This window comes from Neovison vison, chromosome 3 (assembly GCF_020171115.1).
Source record: "Neovison vison isolate M4711 chromosome 3, ASM_NN_V1, whole genome shotgun sequence".
Classification (NCBI taxonomy): Eukaryota; Metazoa; Chordata; class Mammalia; order Carnivora; family Mustelidae; genus Neogale; species Neogale vison.
In genome coordinates this window covers 74,916,842-74,939,182 of record NC_058093.1, presented here as the reverse complement: position 1 = coordinate 74,939,182, position 22,341 = coordinate 74,916,842, and the positions used below count along the sequence as shown (strand labels likewise).

The following is a 22,341-nucleotide window of genomic DNA, read 5'->3' as shown; positions in this document are numbered from 1 at the left end:
CGATTTTATTTCCTATGGAATGTCTTGCAAAAACCCCTGAAGCATTGTGCTTGGATTTAGACAAGTCACTACTTTAGGAATTCAGTGTTTAATGAAGGGAACAAGGCAAATAAATAAGCCAGTGCTCACCATCCAGTTACTTTCAGGACCTCATCAACCTGATTTCTCTGGCCTTTGTTAGAAGCTGTGACTGAGGCCTGTTTAATTTAACTTAATTGCTGTGAATTTTACATTAATATGAAAATTTGTAACAGGACAACAGCAGTTGATACTGAGCAAAACGATTCCCTCTAGATCACTGAACGTAAAGTGCTCCTACTGGTGTGATTCCCAGTGCTCTTGAGAACCAGCCCCATGTAAACAGCACCTCTGATGATTCCCTGGCCCTCAAGTCCTTTCAAAGGCAGTGGGTGGACACGGAAAGAAGCCTGAAGCAGAGGTAGCAAAAACTGATGATTTACATGTGATTTTATGATGATTTGAGTAACTACAAATTACAGCCAGCGAGGGAAAAGAGGCAAACTCATTGTTTTAAAGAAGTTAACTTTTCTTTCCTTCAAATAGGAAACATTTCTTAGAGCAGGAAGAGGGATAATATGTATGGGATAAATTATAGGAGAATCAGAGTTCATTTGACTATACAGGGGGGAAAAAAATCCCCAAATTATGCTGGAAATACTTATTTTAACTTGACCATGTTTCTAAGAATGTTCCCTCTGGCCACCCTTCACTGCTTTAACTAAATCCTGTCCCAAATAAAATAAATCTCAAGCTATTCAGAGTAGAAAGTCCATCTTAAAGAAATAGAAGTGTCGGTGTCTAGTCTGTATGGGTTTGTTTCCAAATGGTCTTAGGGCACTCATGATATGGACCAGCTACACATTCTTTTCATTTCTTTTCAGCAATTTGCTTATTCCTGTGCAGTGCCTTTTAACGGTTCCTCTTGCTTAATCAGTTGCTGCTTCTTAGAAAAGCAATTCCTCAGGAAGTGCAACGGTGAATTATATATTGGAGCAGCGAAAGTGTCCTACATGTTGGAAACAAATTGGCCACATTCATACAGCTGTTTCACATGCATCTAAATTTATTGACATTATCATACATATATTATTGATTACTGAACAACAAAAATTGGAAAATGTTATGTTTTTACTTTAATGTAGGATAAAAATCTGTTGCTTCCTCTGCTGCTTATTCTTACCAGTTGAACCAGCGAGGTCAATGTAAAGACACTGATCAGCCTAAATACCATTTATAAAACCTTTTTCCCTTGGTGAAGCTTGCATCCTATTTGCCCAGGTGCAATCTCACTATTTTTATGGAATTAAGTTTTGTGAGAGATAATGTACAATTGCGTAACATGTTCTATAACTTTGTAATAGTCACTAATACCTAATCTATTGTATCTGTTCTTCATTTGAGAATTTTTAATTTAAATACAGTATGCCAAGAGAAAAGAATTTATGCTAAGAATAAAGGAAAAGACAGGGCATGGATTTATATCAAACCTGTTAGATTTCAATGTCAGTAAGGCCTATCTCTATGGAAGGAATAAAGTGTTCACAGTAGGGGAGCCTGGGTGGCTCAGTGGGTTAAGCCGCTGCCTTCAGCTCAGGTCATGATCTCAGGGTCTTGGGATCGAGTCCCGCATCGGGCTCTCTGCTCAGCAGGGAACCTGCTTCTCTCTCTCTCTCTCTGCCTGCCTCTCCATCTACTTGTGATTTCTCTCTATCAAATAAATAAATAAAATCTTTAAAAAAAAAAAGTGTTCACAGTGTAACTGAAACTGTAAAAAAGAAAGGAAAGAAAGAAGGAAAAAAAAAAGAGGGGTAAAGAGGAAGAAACAAGAGGAACTAAAAGTGCATTTTGTTTCATTTTTATTTATAGTGTGGCAAGTGGGTGCAACTTCAATTGGCTGAATCACAGCCCAATCTTCTAGAAATTGGTAGCAGTCAAGATGAGACCAAAAAGCTTCTTCATGATCATGAACTTCTTTTGGGCAAGCTCAAGGTAAGACATTAAAATGTGAAGCAGATGCCAAAAATAAATAAATAAATAAATAAATAAATAAATGTCCATTTCTTATACTTCCTCTTGATTCCTCTGACATCACTGTCCTATTGCCATTAAATATAGTGCCATATAGATAATGGAAAAGTGCTATAGTTATTTATGAGCAAATACCAGGATTGGAGAGAGGTGACAAGATTTTTTAAAAACTTTCCCTAATGTGATAGAAAATATGGAGTGATACTATTTTTACTGTGAAGAAATAACTAATTTTTTTCCTGGCTGTCTCAGTGAAAAAAAAAAAATTCCATCATTTTTCCATTTCATCCATTATACTGTCAAGTCGCCAGAACAGATCCAAAGTTCCTGTTGTTAATCATACCTGCTGGCAAGAATAACATAGAAGCTTATTTTCCTTCTGTTGAACTGTTGAAGAGATCTGATTTTGTATTTAATATTAAGAGTTCTTGAAACCAAATAATAATTTTAGTAAAATCAGAGTTATTACTCCATATTTGTGTGGCTATTTAGTTCAGAATCTAAAAATAACATTAGCTTGAGATTGCCAGGTAAGATACTAATTCAGGGCCAGATACATAATTTGTGGGGCTTAGTGAAAAATAAAAAGGTGGGCTTCCTGTTCAAAAAGCAAGAAAAAACTTTTTCTTGACCTGTCACATTGTATTTTATCTGCTATTTACTGTTAGCTCCTTCAGATATGGGATACACGCTGGCCGAGGGCACACCCTCACAGTCTCTAGGCCCTGGCCATGGCTGAGTGCACAGGGTGTGGGCCTGATCCCAGCCTTTCCCCAGCTGTGCCCTGACCCCACAGGGCAGATGGCAGAGGTCATTGAACAAGGGAGGGGAGTAGAAAGGATAGCAGAGACTCTCCGGGAGGCAGGACCCCATGTGAGATAAGGCACCAATCCCCAGCACTTCCTCTGTTTTCCCTTTGGACTTTACTTACAAAACACCAATTTAGAAATCAAATTATTAAAAATTTCAAAATAGCGAAAGACAAAGTCACTTCAAACCCCAAGTGGTGTCCCCTTCTAAAAATGGAGCCCAGGGATGCAGCCAGCCCTGTGAGTAAGAACTCTTTTAGGTAAATGAATGCCTTCACTAAGATCAAAGAGGTTTGAACAGGTAGCCAGCAATGACCCGTGTTTTTAGTGCTTTAATAGTACTGGCTTCTTTGAACATCTAGCCTGGATTTTATACTTGCTTCCTAGATTTAGGAGCAGATCTAAACTGCATCTGATATATACAGACAGTGGTTTCCTGATTGGAGAGTAGTAAAATTAATTGGGTACATCAGACTGGAAAGTGGAAGAAAGAATTAGTACTGAAGGACGGAGCCGTTAGAATCCAGAATTTATTCTCCTGTTTAGGCGGTTCTGGGCTCTAGGCTCTGGGCTCTGGGTTGCTTTTCAAAGTAGAAATCCCTGGCCACCAGGAAGTTCTTTGTATATAAGAAAAGAACACATTATGATGTGGAAGAACATTGAACCAGGAATCAAAAGATCTATGTTTTAGCTCTGATTATGCCCCTAACTAGTGTAATTCAGCTGAAAATTCAAAGTCTGGCTGTGGCTGCTATACAAATAAACTGAATTCCATGAATTGTGGAAACCCAATGCTTCCTCAAAATTCCTGCTTGTCCCCAGAGGCTTACTTTCTCATGGTCTCTTGTGTCCCCAGTTCCCTCTTATATACCTGCCAACTATTTGTGCTTGAAGTTAACTTGGACTTGAAACCACATCCCTTCCCCTAACACTTCCACTAACACTTCATGCCCAGTCAGCATTTGCAAGTCTACTACTGAAATCTGAGTGGTAGGGAAGCTCATGGAAGTCTGGGTCTTTTAGGCTCCTTCCTTTCTTCCACCCCTATTCCTGTCCAGGACCGCACAACTCAGGGGTAATGCTGTCTTAGGCAAAATAGTTCAGCTCCACAGCAGCTATGCTTAAATTTGCATACTTAAATCAATTAGGAGCTCAGTGGGGTCAGGGGTGGTGAGGGAGAGAGCTTCCCATTTAACAGGATCCATACTTGGCAGGTGCTTGTGGTGCTAGATTCCCAAGTCCTGTTGTCCTTTCATGCTAGTCTCCTGGTTATGGACTAGCCTTCCTGACTTCAGGCTTTTTAACTGTAAAATGAAGGGAGATGATAGACCAAAGCTTCATATCTATTGTGGATCTCACCATAGTGTGCCATGGGATCATGGGGCCATTCTCCCTCTCTGTGAGTGAGTGGATCTAAGTACATGAGGTCTCAGTAAAAAGGCCTTTTGGCTTCATGTCGACCTCTAGTCGTGACCTCTTTATGTCCATTTCCCATACCTTCCTCAACCCCATCTATCACTATCAACTTAACCACCCATCCCCCAAAGAAATTTTAAGTAGTAGAATCATCTTCCAATGTTATTCATTAAAAAAAGAAGTCAAGGAATCTGAAGTCTGTTCCAGATTTGCTGACAAAAAAACTTTTTAAAAAAATAAAAGGGTGGGGAGCTTGGGTAGCTCAGTCAGTTAAGTGGCTGCCTTTGGCTCAGGTCATGATCCCAGAGGATGTTGGGAAGCAACCCCAAAGTCAGATTCCCTGCTCAGCGAGGAGCCTGCTTTCCCTCTCCTGTGGCTGTTCCCCTGCTTGTGCTCTTTCGCTCTGTCAAATAAATAAATAAATGAATCAATCAATCAATAAATAAAGTCTAAAACAATTTTAAAAATAATATAATAAAAAGGTAAATTCCATATTGCTGATGTATAGAATTTACCATGAATTTAACCAATTTATTAGCTATTATGCTGTCAGCGTAGGCACAAACCTGTAGTACAAAATTGTTGCATCCAAGTTAGTTTTAATATGAGCTTCTTGAATGATAAGAACATTAGTAGTTTAATAAGCCAATAATATTTAATTTTTAATATTCATTCCAGTCCTTTTCCTATGCACAGAGCCTTGCAACTTGTTCTAATTATAAAGAAGAATGCTGTGTAAGTGGTGTTGAGAGGCTGTAGGGTTCAGCGCTGGGTCTACTTTCATTTGGGCATAGCAGTTAGCCTCTCTGGCCTCAGGTTTTTCATTTGAAAAATTATGATAAAAACAGTTACCCTCAAACACCTAAAAAAAGAAAATTTGCGATGATACATGTATATACCTGCTGCTTTTAAAAGAAAAAGTGGCATAAATATTCTGCTAGTAATTAATGTATCAGAGGAATTTGGATATCTCAAACACTAGTAGCTTAGACTAAAAGGGAAATTTCTGGAAAAACAGAACTTTCATGAGTTTTTTTAATGTTGGTAATGTCTATACCCTGAAGATGCTATTTTCCTTTCGGCAGTATAACATTTAATTCCAGTGGAATGTCCAGAAAAAAAATTTCCCTGTGTTTCAGTGGTCAAAACATAATCATGTGGAAAAAACATTAACTCCCGAAAGTCATCTAGATTCTTAAACCATACTCAAATTATTTCTAATAAGAAAGAAGACATTTGGGAACAGGGAGAGAGATTTAAGTCAGGTAAAGATTTGCCTATGGCTGGTCTCAACATTACATTTCTAAGTGGTTCTAGGAGGAAAGAGGAATTGGAATTATGTTAAGGATGATGCTGAGAATATTCTCCTCAGCATCTGTCTAAAAATAACTACCTCGCAACTGTCCAAAGGAATTATACAAACCAAACAAACGTCCAGCCACTGGCTCCTGTATTTGTACATATACCATAATTGCATTCAGTGAAGAATGACCCTTTTGAGTATAGAATACTAAATTTCACCTCTGATTTGACTTATAAATCTATGGGTTCCCTGATTCTGACTAAATTTCTAACCCAGGGAATACTTATTTTTGTCCTATTTCCATTTACTTAGTTAGAAATGAATGTATGAGGAATAGTCAAAATACATTAGTAGTAAAGCTAAAAGTCTTATTAAAACTTACTATACATAAGGGATAGTGTGATTTTTCTACTATAAACTTGAGTATTTACTAAGAATATAGTACTTAAAATTTTTTTATTGTGGTAAAATATATATAGCATAAAATTTGCACTTTCAACCATTTTTAAGTATACATTTCTATGGCATTAATTACACTCACAGTGGTGTGCAACCATCACCACTATTTCCCAAACTTTTTCTTCACCTCAAATATAAACTCCTCACCTATTAAGTAATGACTCCTATCCCTGCCTTCTCAAATCTACTTTCTCAAATCTACTTTCTGCCTCTACAAATTTGTCCATTTTAGGTGCTTCTTATAAACGGACTCACTCATATATATGTTCTTTCTGGTAGGCTTTATTTCACTTAGCATGTAATGTTTTCAAGATTCATCCATGTTGTAGCATGCATCAGAACTTTATTCCTTTTTATGAATGACTAATACTTTATTGTATGGATATACCACATTTTATTTATCCATTCATACTTTGATGGACACTTGGGTTGTTTCCACTTTTCAACTGTTATAGATAATTCTAAAATGAACATTGGCATAAAGTATTGGAATACCTATTTTCAGTTATTTGGGGCACATTTTACTTTTTGAAGAAACACCAAAAATTTTTCACATCAGCTGTACATATTACTAGATTTAGGAGCAGATTCCTACCAGCAACATACATGTGTTCCAATTTCTCTACATCCTTGTCCAAACTTGCTATTTTCTGTGTTTTTCATTATAGTCATTCTACTGTGTGTGAAGTGGTATCTCATGGTGATTTTGTTTTATATTTCCCTAATGACTAATGATATTAACCCCTTTTTCATGTGTTTAGACAATTGTGTATCTTCTTTGGAGAAATGTCTATTCAAGTATTTTCCCCACTTTTTAATCAGGTTGTTTGTTTTTTGTTGTTGAATTTAGGAGTTCTTTATATACTCTGGATATTAATCCCTTATCAGGTATATGATTTGCCAACATTTTCTCCCATTCTCTGAGTTGTCTTTTTACTTTCCTAATAAAGTCCTTTAAGAATGAAGAATAAAGGGACGCCTGGGTGGCTCAGTTGGTTAAGCAGCTGCCTTCAGCTCAGGTCATGATCCCAGCATCCTGGGATCAAGTCCCACATCAGGCTCCTTGCTCGGTGAGGAGCCTGCTTCTCCCTCTGCCTCTGCTGCAACTTGGCCTGCCTGTGCTCGCTCGCGTGCGCTCTCTCTCTCTGGCAAATAAATAAATAAAATCTTAAAAAAAAAAAAAGAATGAAGAATAAAGTAAATCTGTGTGACTTAATTGTATATATTTACATACTAGAGAAAATTTTAACAAGTATGTTGAGAATGTGATGGAACCCTTTAGGACAGTATTGGAAGAGAACTAACCTATAGTATATTATCTGCATCATAGCAGTATTTTACCCTGAATGTTTACTTCATATAGGATATCCATTTCTACTCTTTCCCTATTTTCCTATAGACTCACAAGTCAGAAAATTCTACCCTCTCAGAAATGCTACTCTCTTAGATGTTTTCACCCATCTCTCCTCTTTCCCTACAGGAATGAGGGGGTTGGGGCCTTGTGTTACCTGATTGGTGAGACTAGGGAAAGAAGTGGCAGCCATGGGGATGCCAACCTCGCGGTGTCTACCTGCAGACACTGTCTACTCATGGGCCACATGTTCTTTACTCTGACTGTTGCCGCTGAACTGGTTGGAAATCCTTGCCTGGCAGAGGCAGGCTGCAATCTCACCCTCTAGGGCAGCTGAATGTATGTCTGTGTCTCAGACCCAACTCTCTTCACAGGCAGGTCCCAAGGACTAGATTTTAAGAAGAAAAAATAGAAAGTCAAATCAGCCCATTCTTTGGTCCAGTTTTATGGTAATGAGAGGTGCTATTTTGACCCATATCTGACCTTGATGTCAATTTTTCAGTTGATTTGAAATCTTGAGGGGAGAGAGGTAAGATTAATTTGTACCTTCCAAATTCCAATATTAAAAATTTTTTATAAATTTAATTCTAGTGTAGTTAACATACAGTGTTATATTAGTTTCTGGTATAAATAGAGTGATTCAGCAATTCCATATATTACACAGTGCCCATCAAGATAAGTGTATTCCCAATCCCCATCACCTATTTCACCCATATCCCCACCAACCTTTGCTGTGGTAACCATCTTTTTATTCTCTATAGTTGAGAGTCTGGTTTTGGTTTGTCTTTTTTTCCCCCCCTTTGTTCAATTGTTTTGTTTCTTAAATTCCACATATGAGTGAAATCATATGGCATTTATCTTTCTCCGATTGGCTTATTTTGCTTAGTATTGTGCTCTCTGGCTCCAACAATGTTGTTGCAAATGGCAAGATTTCATTCCTTTATTTATTTTTTTTTAAAGATTTTGTTATTTATTTATTTATTTGACAGAGAGAGAGAGAGAGAGAGAGAGAGAGAGAGAGAAAGATCACAAGTAGGCAGAGTAGCAGGCAGAGAGAGAGAAAGGGGAAAGCAGGCTCCCCACTGAGCAGAGAGCCAGATGTGGGGCTCAATCCCAGGACCCTGAGATAATGACCTGAGCCAAAGGCAGAGGCTTAACCCACTGAGCCCCCCAGGTGCCCTGTGGAATTCATTCATTTAATGGTTGAATAATATTTCATTGTCTATGTATACCATATCGTCTTTATTCATTCATCAGTTGATGGACATTTGGGCTCTTTCCATAATTTGGCTATTTTTTTAACTTACTAATTTTTTTTTAAAGATTTTATTTATTTATTTATTTGTCAGAGAGAGAGGGAGAGAGAGCGAGCACAGGCAGACAGAATGGCAGGCAGAGGCAGAGGGAGAAGCAGGCTCCCTGCCGAGCAAGGAGCCTGATGTGGGACTCGATCCCAGGACGCTGGCAGCCACTCAACCAGCTGAGCCACCCAGGCGCCCCTAACTAACTAATTTTTTAAAGTAGGCTCCACACCCAGTGTGGAGTCCAGTGTGGGACTTGAACTCTTGACCCCAAGATCAAGACCTGAGCTGAGGTCAAAACTCACCCAGGCACTCCCATAATTTGGCTGTTGTAAATAATGTTGCAATAAGCAGGGGGGTGCATATATCCCTTTGAATTAGTGTTTTTGTATTTTTTGGGTAAATACTCAGTTGTGTGATTACTGAATCACAGGGTAGTTCTATTTTCAACTTTTTGAGAAACTCTAAATTTTCCATCCAGAGTGGCTGCACCACTGTGCATTCCCATCAGCAGTACACAAGAATTCTTTTTTCTGTGGCTCAAAGGGATCTGTATCTTAGTGTTCTACACATATAAAGTACCTGCCATATTTTTCACTGATTATTTTGAAGAAAATCACTGAAATAAGATAGGCTATTCCTAGGGGAATAGGAGCTAGTAGGCAGTTTAATTTTTCTTTTATACATTTGAAAATGGAGAATTTCTACCATTAAAAAACAACAAAAAAAGTATTCTTACAATTATGAAACAGTGAAACTTCCTAGTGATTTTCCTTTCCTCATTGGCACTTTTCTAGTCTATAGGATATTTCTTTTTTCTTTTTTTTTTTTAAAGATTTCTTATTTATTTATTTGACAGAGAGAGAGATCACAAGTAGGTAGAGAGGCAGGCAGAGAGAGAGAGAGGGAAGCAGGCTCCCTGCTGAGCAGAGAGCCTAATGCGGGACTCGATCCCAGGACCCCGAGATCATGACCTGAGCTGAAGGCAGCAGCTTAACCCACTGAGCCAACCAGGCACCCCATAGGATATTTCTTTTCTGAGATGTTCAACTCCAGTGAGTACTATGGAGGTATACAGTGAAATAAAATTCAAATTCTTTAGATTGAAGAGTGCCATGGAGAATCTGATAGAATATTATTTGTATAAGAGAAGTTGGTTAAAGAGGGAGTCTATGACAATAGGCTTCTCAGACATGAAGTTAAGGCACATTAGTATTGCAAATATCACAAATAATTCATCAGTAATTCAGATTAAGCACCAGTTCAGAGTGTGATTATACTTAATGAAATGTTGATGAGAGTTGGTCTGTTAGAGGGCAAGAAATTCTGTAAGTGGAAGATTTTGTAGGTACAGAGACTGTAGAGTAAAAAATTGGGAGAGGACATTATCTTATCCCTTGTCTTGGCTCAGTAGTTAGGTTGGACTTGACTCCTTGGCAGAAGCTGATAGGCCTGTAAGGAGCACGTCACTCACCATATTGATTTGGGCTGGGACACCAAGTGACAAATAGTTGGCAAGAAAGAGAGAGGCATCTTTTGTATTTCTGTAGGGAATAGTGCATGGCTTGGTTATATCAAATACTGAAACTTTTTTGACAAAATTAGAAGGACACAGTACATGGGAAGATTATGATAGATTAAAGTGGACCATAAATTCTTAGGCACTCCTCCCACTAAGATGTGTCCGTTCTTTTAAAACTGGAGAGACTCTCAGATTGCTTTGCCCCAAATAATACAGCATAGATAATGCTGTACCAGTTTCCAGACTCAGTGTCAAAAGACTGGCTGCTTTTACTTTCTGTAATTCCAATAGTCACTCTTGGAACCCAGCCAACTTGTGAGGAAGTCAAGTAGCACTGTGGAGAGGCCCATGTGGAGAAGAACCGAGGCTCCCAGCATCAGCCCTGGCTGAGATCTTGGGTAACAGCCAACCAACCTGCGAGTTATGTGAGTGAGCCATCTGAGCCATCTTGGAAGTAGATTCTCCAGGCTTGGTTAAACTTCCCAGCTGAATTGTGTGGAGCAAAGAAAAATCTTCCCCACTGAGCCCTGCTCAAGTTGGCAATTGTGAGCAAAGTAAATAAGTATTTTAGACCACTAAATTTGCAGCAGTTTGTCACCAGCAATAGATAACTAGAAGAGAGGGTGACAACAAGAGTGGTATCCTCTGGAGATTTTGAAGTCAATACTCATGAACAAAAGGTATAGAAAGAAGAAAATAAGAGTTTTCATGGAGAGACACTTGAGAAGTGGGACTAAGATTTTCTAAAATGAAAGATGATATGATTGTACTACTGATCAGTGAAAAGAAAATTCTGAAGTTTGTGAATGATTTACTTTTAGAAAATTGAAAGCAGGTTCAAAAATATATCTATTATAATGTTAGTCTGTTTGACTTTCATTTTGGTATAGTTTTTGAACAGGAGAAAAAGGTTTGTAGTTATAATTCTGCACACAGGGATATGCACAAAATATTATGGGTATAGTATGGAAAGAATGACTAACTGCCAGGGAATTCAGGGGAAACTTGACAGAGAAAGTGATATTTGGCTGTCCTGGAGATGAATATGAGTTTTCAAGATACCGTAGAACAAATTTAAAGGATAAACAATAGACTGGGAGAAATACATTTGCAGTTTATATGAAAGTTAAAGAATTACAATCCTTCATTTTGATAACAAAGTCAAAAAGACAAAAAAACCCAGTAAAATCAATAAAAAATACACGATTCACAGAAGAGGGGCAAATCACCAATAGACATATAAAAGGGATGCTCAACATCAGTAATAGCCTGAGAAGCAAAACTAAATAATTAAAAAAAAATAATTTGCTTAATGTACTATTAAAAACTCAAGATAGTCATAATATCCAGTGACAGTGAGAATATAAGGAAAAGAACATTCTACCATACTGTTGGTGAGAATTTGGACTGACACAATCATTTTGGAAACTAGCAAGCATTAAAATGTAAACTGCTTACATTCTGTGACTCAGCAACCTCACTTCCTAGAATCTGTCCTTGGAAATGAGAACACTAGTAAGGATATAGATATGAAAATGCCTTTGCTATGATATTGAGCACCTTTCCACATGTTTTTAATGGAATAATTTAATAATTTTAATAAATAATTTAATTGGAATAATTTAATTTAATAATTTAATGGAATAATTTAATAATAATGTCTAACAATAGGGGAATACATTTATAAATTGACCATTTATGCCTCTTTCATACTGTGGAAGATTATACTGAGTCCCAGGCTTCTTGCTGTGACATAGGTAAACTCGCAGATGTTTAACCCAATGTTGGTTGGGCTTTCTGTTATTTATCGCCAAATACATTCTTATTTGAATCTGGGTCAAAAGTCAGGATTATAACTAGTATTTTTTTTTAGGTCATAAGCCTATAGTCTCTAGGCTATTACTTAGAAAATGGTGCTTATTTAAAATATAAATTTACAAACAAAAATTTTCATTAAAGTAGAACCTATAGTCCTTATCGGTTATCACAAAAAGGGTCTTGGTCTGACAGGACAAAACTCGGGTATAAGAAATTCAAATGAGGGAGAGCAGAGATAAAAATGGTAGCACAGGACCCACTCACACCTACTCTCAATCTTTAGTACTGCTGAGTTAGCTTGAATGTTAAGATAGAAATACCCTTTTTGCATTCTATCCAGATGTCAACAGATCCTTCTGCTCTAGAAAAGACCCAACTGTATATTGTACTTAGCCAAGGATGTATCTTTTCTAAATATAGATTTTGTCTTAGATATATCATAACATATAAATGTTCAAAACTCAAGAGTTTTTCAAATGGCATGACTGTATCATTCTCTTGACAATTTCATAAAGCTATTAGTCCTCAGGAGAATAAGGCAAACTTCTGATTCTTTGGTTAACCCAGTCTTCCAAATTATCTGTTTCCTCTTTCTCCCTCCACATATTCGAGGTTCAGGGATTTAAGTGAGATTAGAATTTTTATCTTAAAAAAAGGTGTCTGAAAATGGAATACTGCTTCCAGTTCCAGGCAAGATGGAGTAAACACACTTCACCCTATCTCCATTAAAGGCAGCTATAAACCCTGGCAGAATGTGTGTATGCAGAGCATGGTGAAAAGTAAGAGCTAGCAGGTAGATCAGGGGAAGAGATCAGAATCCCCAAACCACCAAACAGTTGTTGTTTTCTTCCTCCAGCGTGGCGCAACTTAGATTTAAAGGCAAGTTGATACCCTGAAGTATGCCCAGAGGTAGGCAGAAAAAGCTCTAGGAGAGTCTTTTCTTTCACATCTGAACAGTAGAAAGCGGGCTTCCTTTGGTAATACAGAAAGGGAGGAAATACCCTGCTTCTGTTTTTGTTTTTTGCTCTTCTTTTTTCCTTAGCCCAAGCAGTCCCCTAGAGGCAGCTGTGATGGAGAAGGTGGAGGCCACCAGGCGGTGCCTACACCTCTGGGAAGGGGAGAGCCCTCTCTGATCTGAGGAATTACGGTCTCAGAGCTTGAAGTGACTTTGCATTGCTTTTTTCCTCCCTCTGTCGTCCCCACTGTTTGGTCCTGCAGACACATGATGGGAACTGCATGGCGGAGTAATTAAACCAAAGCTCTAGGTTTTGGGCCAGAGGAGCAGTAAGGGGGCTTCCATGGTACAAATTTCAGGCCCTGAGTCAAGGTAGTGAAATTAGAAGAGGCAATCTCACCTTTCAACTCCATTACTCATATTTATGTAGATGGCTTTCTGGTTTTCTTTTTAAAAAGCTCAGTTACTCGGTAGACAGGGAACTCTGAAGAATCACAAGCTCTCAGACTCAGTTTCATAGTACACTTTTTTAAACTTTAATTTTCAACTTAAAACATATCCCAAATTTTTAAATAATTGAATTTAGAAAAACCCAAACTACCCAAGGCTTTTGCTCACTGCTTTCTGAGAGCTCACGATTCTTTGGTTCAGTGATTCCATAGGCTGTTAAACTTTTATTAATGTAGTGGGAAAAAAGCCCACTTGGCTAGTGTGTTATACTTATTAAGGAGCAACAATTACAAATCTATAATGCAAATAGCACATGGAAGCCAACATATGTTGGCTTTTTTCTAGCTGCCAGAAATTTTCTAACTGCCAGATTTAAATTTTAGAACATAAAATACTTGTAGTAGAAAAGGATAAATGTTTCAAATCAACAATCTAAGTTTCCACCTTATGAAATTAGAAAAATAAGAGCAAATTAAAACCAAAGCAAGCAAACTGAAGGAAAGAATAAAGAGCAGAAATCAATGAAATTGTAAACAGGAAAACAATAGGGAAATGAATTGCTCTTTGAAAAGGTCAAGGAAATCAATAAGCCTCTAGCCTAACTGAGAAAGAAAAAAGAGAGAAAGCAAAATGGCCAGTGTTAAGTGGGAGGCATGAGGTGTCATTGTAAATGCCACAGACACTAAAAGTATAAAATGAGAATACTATGAACAACTCTATGCTCATAAATTCAACTAAAACTGAGATGAAACGAACCAATTACTTAAAGACCATAAATTGCCAAAACTCACTCAATAAACAAGGTAAAAAGAAACAAATGAAATTAGTATGTTTAATTCACCCCCATATATCTAAAATATTATCAAATAACATGTAATCATTATAAAATTATTAATGAGATATTTTAATTTTTTAGTATGAAGTCTTTAAAATTCAGTATGTACTTCATACACATCACAATTTGAAGTGGCCACATTCCAAATAGCTAGTGGGTATCATATTACACAAGGTAGATTTAGAGAATAAAGAGGAAGAAACCTTCTAGGAATCAGAATTTTTTTTTTTTTTCTTTTTAGCTCAGGAGAAGTCTGCTTATAACCAAGCCAATATATGTGGGGCCTGAAAGGGAAAATTAGGAGATGAGATTTCTTTCAGGGACAAGAAATGAAAGAAAACCATCCTAATTTATTTCCAGTAGGAAATTTTTGAAAGCCATTAATAAAGCAATTATTAGACACTGTCATAGGAGGAAGTAGAAATATTTTTCCTGGTGTAACATTTAAAAAAATATATGTATTTGTGCAATGTGTTTGGTAACTTGCAATTGATTTTCCTTGAGAAAGTAATTTTTTTCAAACAAATGAATTACATAGGCATTTTGAGACAATGAAAAGAAAATCTTTTATTAACTCATTTTGTGAAAGGCTGACAATAGAAGACAGTAATTAAACTGTGACTTGTTTGGTTGTGAGTTCTGGAAGCATTACTGCATATTTCATTAATAATTTTATGTGTAACTAATTTGCTGTTCATTATTTTTCCATTGCTCAAGTATTGTTCAGTGGATTTCTTATGGTTATGTTGCCTAATGGTGATAATGTGGGAAACCAAATGCAATCCAGATTCTAAAATTAGCCAAAAGGATTCTGTTACTATGCCTTTGTTAATTTTGCTTAATGTTGGTTAACAAATCATTAAAGAGGATATCTGTGTGGCTCAGTAGGTTAACCGGCTGTCTTTGGCTTGGGTCATGATCTCAGGGTCCTGGGATCGAGTCCCTCATGGGGTTCCCTGCTCAGTGGGGAGCCTGCTTCTTCCTCTGTCTGCTGCTCCCCCTGCTTGTGCTCGCTGGCTCTTTCTCTCTCTCTGACAAATAAATAAATAAAATCTTAAAAATAAACACAATAAATCATTAAAAATTGTATATTTTGTATTTGAGTGATAAATATGTAACACAAAGCAGAAATGTGCTTCCATTAGCATATTTGTAAAACTTGGACTAACTTAAAATTTTTTCTTTGTACTGCTTAATTCATTTATAAATGTTTCACTTGTGACTAGCTTTCCTTTATGTTTGTTGATGATGGCCTCAATTCTGAATAATAAATAAAAGAGGGGATACAAATATTACTGAAAAATTTAATCTCTAATAACTTTTTTCTCTTTCTTATTATTTTATTTTATTTTATTTTTTTCCTGTCCCAGAAGTCTATAACCTAACTTCATACACTCACAAGAGCTGAACTCTGTGCTGAGGCTTGCACTTTCCTTACGGGGCTATGCTCTTTCTTTCTTACTCATCATAGTTTTGTACTATGATGTACTTCTTGTACCCTTATCATGTCTGACCTCTTTACCTCTTTCACTTTTCACTCTCTCATCTTTCGCTTTTTATCTTTCACCTTGTAAACCTATTCACCCCGCTTCTCCCACTGCACACCCTGCTTCTGACAACCACCAATCTATGAGTTTGTTTTTAGATTTCACATCTAAGTGAGATTATATGACTTTTGTCTTTCTCTGATTGATTTTACTTATAATGTCCTCAAGTTCCATCCATATTGTTGCAAATGGTAAGATTCCTTTTCTGTGTGTGTGGTTGAATAATACTCCATGTATATATATATACCACACTTTCTTTATTTATTGATGGTGGCTATTATAAATAGTGCTACAATGAACCTAGAGGTATATATATGTTTTTGGGTTCCTGTTTGCATTTTGTTCAGATAAATACCTGGAAGTGAAATTGCTGGATAATACGGTAGTTCTATTTTATTTTATTTATTTTTTAGGATTTCATTTATTTATTAGAGGAAGATTGAGAGAGAGAGAGCTGAGGGAGGGACGGTGAGAGAAGGGCGGGGATGGGGGAGGGAAAGGGACAAGCAGACCCCATGTTGAGTAGCCAGGCTTGGGGTTCAATCTCACCATCCTGAGGTCATGGCCCTGGGATCATGATCTGAGCTGAAACTAAGAGTCAGATGCTTAACTGACTGAACTACCCAGGTGCCCCGGTAGTTCTGTTTTATATTTTTGAGGAACTTCCTCACTGTTTTCCATAGTGGCTATACCAGTTTACATGCTAACCAAGCGTGCACAAGGGTTCCCTTTTTTCCACATCTTTGTCAACTCTTCTTATTTCTTGTCTTTAATAATAGCCATTCTAACAGGTGTGGGGTGGTATCTCATATCTCATTGGTTTTGGTTTGCATTTTCCTGGTCATTAATGATATTGAGCATCTTTTCATGAACCTACTTCATGACTGATTTGTGGAAGTTGAACCTGCCTTGTGTCCCTGGAATAGATTCTACTTGATCATGGTGTATGATCCATTTAATGTATTATTGAATTCAGTTTGCTAACATTTTGTTAAGACTTTTTTGCATCTGTGTTCATCAGAGATATCCCTGATCTTTTTCTTTTTCTTTTTTTTTTTAAGATTTTATTTATTTATGGAGGAGGGGAGAAGTAGGCAGAGCAGCAGGGTGAGGGAGAGGGAGAGAGAGAAGCAGGCTTCCCGCTGAGCAGGGAGCCTGATGCACGGCTCCATCCCAGGACCTGGGATCATGACCTGAGCTGAAGTCATATACTTAACCAACTAAGCTACCCAGCACCCTTTTCCCTAATCTTTAATAACCAAGTGATCTACCAGTTTTTATTGTCTGTTAATGTTTTGTGCTTGAAAAAGAAAGAATCATGGTCTGTGTATTGTTACTTATATAAATGAGGTTAAGAGTGAGGTCTTTGGTGAAACCTGCATTCCAGAACTAAGACACCCACCTGGAAAAGTGTTAAATAATTAGTCAAGATTAGGAAGACAAAGAATTCTACATTCTGGATTTTTTTTCTTCCAGGAACAAAAATCCTTTGTATCTTGCTTGGGACTTAAAACTGGCTTGCAGAGAAGATTAAGTAAACAGAGGAATACAAATGACATTTTCAATCCTGAAATTTTCATCCTGACCAGTTTCTTGAGAGATTTCTTTTAATTGATCAGGTTATACTTCTACAAAAACCTAGCTAAACTTGCAAATGGAATTTTCCCATAGTTACTCGAACTTTTATCATTAACTTAGTAACCCTATATTTGGCTATAGGACCTTCTCTGTGTATACACTTCAGAATTAGGTGCACAAAGAGTTGTGGCATGAAATGTTACAAACTGAAGAGAAATTCCTACCTCTTGGAAAGACTGCAGATGTAATAATGGTTACTATTTAATGACTATTTTCTATGTGCCAGCCATCATAATAGATACATTAGGTATTTAATGCTCACATCAACTTTGTGAGGTAGGAAATATTCACATTTAACAGACGATAAAATAAATTCAGCAGTGGCTTTTGCCCAAGTTCCACTATGGTCTATGCCACCATATGTCATTGCCACTCCAATTTATTTTAAGAGGTAGGATTAGTAATCAAAATAAAGCCATTGCCAAATAATAAATGGAAAACTTTATACAAGATGCTGACAGATAACTCATGCAAGAGTTCCATCAGTCAAATAGAAGAGAATATTTATTTGGATCTCAAAGGAAGTGATGGGTAAGAATTGGGAGTCAGAATGACATTCAACTCAGAGAAAGGTATTAACAAAGCTGTTGAGACAAAGTAGAAGAAAGATATGCATAGTATGTGAAGAACTCTGTCAGAAAATGTCAAATGATGAGGCTAAACTGGTATGGTGAATGAAGATTTGGCTGGAAAGCAGTACATATTGGGCTATACAGTTAGAATTGATTGTGGCCAGGTTTCTTAAAGCAGGGGAGAGATTCAATAAAAATTCAGTTTGAGAAAGATTATCTTTATAACATTAAGCAGGTGAATGTAGGTAGAAAATCATTGGAGTTAAAAGATATACATGGAGGTGTTTAATAGACATTGGAACTTAGAATAGAGTTCTGAGAATAAGAGTAAAGAGAATTAAACTTGAATATTGTTTGTAATAGCAGCATCTATTATGTAGAGTAGAACTACACTTTGATGAATTCATAAATTATAAAATATTATAGAATTAGATAATTTATTTTACATAAAAAGTAATGGAAAAGTCAGTGATAATTCCAAACCTTAAAGCTTGTAGGATAAAAAAAATAGATGTCCCACAGATATTATTTCATAATTGCCAAAGGGGTGCCATTTTGAATTGGAACGTTCTTTATATTTGACACGTTGGAAGTTAGCGGTATCATTTGTTAGAGTAGTTTCAGGAAATAGTCATGCTGGATACCAAGTTGTAGTTGTTTAATGAACAAATGTGAAGAGAAGAATCAGAAATAGCAAGAATAGGCCATCTCTATTAAATTTCTAATAAATTTGAAACAAAGAAGGCAATGCTGACTGGGAAGTTTTAGTTAGGATAGGAGATCCAGGGTTAGGAGAAATGGGCAAATTTCACTTAAGTAATGGGGTGTGAGAATTAGTGAAGAGTTTGTTTATTATGAATCTAAGTTTCCACAAGATCTCATTGTGAAATTTGGAAGGTTAGGGGCACAATAAGAGGAAAAATGATAGATGAACAGAGGGCAGATGAACAGAAGGTCTTACACAAGTGACCAAAGACAAGCGGAGTATGAGGCAGTTTTGTTATTCCAAATGGGCATGGTGGATTTGACCTGAGGGTATCCTGGATGGAAAAGAGTAGGACAGCCACTTCCTATTTTAATGGTTGTCAGCCTGATGACTGTTTCCAGTCCCAGAACTCCAGGCAGTTCGGAGAGCCATTGGGAGAGAATGATGAAAATGAACTCTCCATATGGAGCAGTAAGAGGAAGGAAGTCTTCATCAGCTTATTGTAAATCTTGTGAGGATCACCTAGGAGCTTAAAATGAAACCAAAGGACTCCTATATCTAGGTCCCAAAACTGAAGAACCAAAGGAAGGCTGGAACACCTGTATATTTTTGAGGTTGTTTGCAGTAATTCTGTTGGACAATTGGAATAAGAGACTCTGGCTCAAATCAAAAGAAACAACTACCATTAAACAACCACATTAAAGTGCCTGAACAGAGGTGCTGTCAATGGAATTGGGAAAGGGGGGCCATGGGAAGTTAGAGGCAATCATATTCAGGGTCATATAACAAAAGTTTAGGGGAAAGGAAGTTTCTAGACAGAAGTATTGGATAGTGCTTAGAAGCAGCAGCTTGTTTGAGGAATTTACCATTAGATTTGACTGTAAGGAGATTATTACTACTCTCTGAAAGCTTTCAGGAATACTCCCCATTTATGCTATTGACCACCTCCTCCTCTGAATCCGTGCTGTAATTTGTAGCCTCTCTCTCTCTACTTTGGATCTATTTCATAGAAAACACTTATATGTTTTATTTTTGTCATCTTCGTTAGGCTTTGATCATATTTCTATCCCGAGGGCCTAGTACTGTGCTTGGATTATATATTCAATAAATATTTATAGAATGAGTGAATAAATTAGGCAAGGAAGGAATGAGTACATATATCCATTACATGTCTTCAGGAACTGGTCATCTCTTTGTACTAACAAAAGAAATAGCATGAAAAGACTGTGGGTAAAAAAATGGAATAGTGATTATTTAAATGGTATTCACATACCCTGCTCTTCTTGCTCACAATGGTTCTGAAGGTTTTAAGGAGACTCAATTATTAATGTGCAGAACACTTGGGCTCCTTAGAGAACATAGTGGAACTGATAAAATATTAATTCTGTTAGTTTTTCTGATTTGTGTCATTATTCTTCTTTTAACGGAGCTGGAGGATGAGTTTCTGAGTAAATTATTGATATCCTCCTCTTAGAATGAGAGGCCGCCCCGAGAAGTGTTCCCTCTAAGCTCTGGTTTCATCTTAGGCTGACCTCTCTCTGTGTGTTTCCACTGTGCTTTTCAGCCCCTCTGTACTTACAGAAGTACAGTCTTATATCCGATTGTGATACTTGTTCAGGCACAGCCTATATAATGAATATGTTTAAAGTGTAGTTCATGAGTAGTTTACACCAGAGTCGTCTTGGATACATGTTAAAAGGAGCTCTATAGCCCTCTATGAGATAAGACTCTCTCTGAATAGGGCAACTTGCTACCTGCAGCTTTTCTGGGCTCTTCCTATCATTTAGTGTCACTTTTAACATAGGTTTGCTTAATATATATCTATTTTTTACATATGTATGCAGTTCTCATTAGAGGATAAGCTTCCCTCTGGACAGAGATGGTGTTGGCATGTACTAATTATATGGATAATTTTGTCTAAATTCATTAAGAGTTTTGGACCCTTGGTGTGCCTGGCAGCTCAGACGTGAGGCCTCCAATTCTTGGTTTCGCCTCAGGTTATGATCTGAGGGTCGTAGATGGAGCCCCACATCAGGCTCTGCATTGGGTGTGGAGCCTGCTTGAGATCCTCTTTCTCCCTCTCCCTGTATCCTGCACTCTCTCTCTCTCATCCTCTCAAAAGAGAGAGAGAGAGAGAGAGAAAGAAAGAGGAGTTTTGGAACCTAAATAATGACCTATATTTAAGCACAATACAGTGGACTTTTATTGAGTGCATGCTATGTGTCAACCACTTTTAAAATTCAGTATTTAATAATTTAAATGCTTTAGGTGTATTAATTGGTTTAATCCTTTACATAACCATATGGTTTAAGTTTTATGAGAGGCAGTGCACCTTAGATGTTGAATATGTAAGCTCAACCTGCCTGAATATGAATCCCAATGTTTCTGGTTGATTTTGCAGCTCTGGGAAAGTTACTTATTCTCTCTGTCTTAATATCTTCATCTATACAATGGGGATAATAATAGTGCCTACCTCAGGGATTAAAACAGTGAGAGAATTTAAAACAGGGCTTCACACATAGTGTCGAATGATTGTTAACTATTATTATTTTTACAGATGAGGAAACCAATGCACACACAAGTCATTTGCTACAAAGCTAAGAAGCAGTGGAGCTGTTCCAATCCCACAGCGTGCCTCTGTGCCATACCTATACTAGGCATGCTGTGGGAGTGTCACCCATTAGCGTATGCCATAAAATCCCACTCACTCAGGAGGGTTATAAGAATGGTATGAGTATGGGGCGCCTGGGTGGCTCAGTGGGTTAAGCCGCTGCCTTCGGCTCAGGTCATGATCTCAGGGTCCTGGGATCAAGCCCTGCATCGGGCTCTCTGCTTGACAGGGAGCCTGCTTCCTCCTCTCTCTCTCTGCCTGCCTCTCTGCCTATTTGTGATCTCTCTCTGTCAAATAAATAAATAAAAAATATTAAAAAAAAAAAAAAAGAATGGTATGAGTAACTTGTCAGGTGAGGAAATGTGAGGGACATCCTTGGCCTCCAGCAGGTTACAATGTATACTAGTATAGGGGAAAATGGCCCTCATAGATCCATGGAGCAATTAAAGAACAAGGAAATCACAACATCAAGGCACCGGACGATTCATTAAGTCCCCAGATAAAAGATGCTGATAGGCAAATTCTGGGGAAAAGAAAAATTAATTTAGCAAGAAAATTAATTTCTTTGGTGAAGATGGGATTTAAGGTCACCTTAAAATATGGGGCTATGGGAGTAAGCAGTGTGAGAAGAGTTTCTGAGACATGGGAGAGGGTTGACTCTTTAAGCCAGAAGTAGCAGTGTTTTTCCTTCACTTTGGCTTCATTCTCTGTACAAATGCTAGCTTAATACTTATATTTATTTATCCTCTTGTTTGGTACAAAAACTTCCCAATGTTCTGGCTTTCATCATGTCTTAGGGAACGTGTCATTCTCTTTGTTATTGTTTTTGTTTTTTACTCAAGCATGGTGGAGTTCAAGTTCCCCAGTAAAGCACACAATGGCATTCTTGATAAGCCTTCAGAACTCTGTTTTTTCAGTAACATAAAAGGCCACAGAACTCTTAACGAAAGCTAGTAATTCTAAACAAATCCAAGGGTACAGAAAATGTCCTCAAACAAC

At 37.4% G+C, this 22,341-nt stretch overlaps 1 protein-coding gene across 8 annotated transcripts in view; it reads left to right on the top strand.

The window, feature by feature from the left end:
• The window catches only part of CCDC141 (coiled-coil domain containing 141), a 226,410-nt gene that overhangs the window by 4,311 nt on the left and 199,758 nt on the right, over positions 1-22,341 (top strand). For 7 of the 8 annotated variants that reach the window (XM_044242441.1, XM_044242437.1, XM_044242436.1 and 4 more), the window contains one exon: positions 1,888-2,010. In XM_044242441.1, coding sequence (XP_044098376.1) covers positions 1,888-2,010 — 123 coding nt within the window. Of the gene's footprint in view, positions 1-1,887; positions 2,011-22,341 lie in introns of those variants that run through there. The other variant, XM_044242442.1, reaches the window with a different exon arrangement.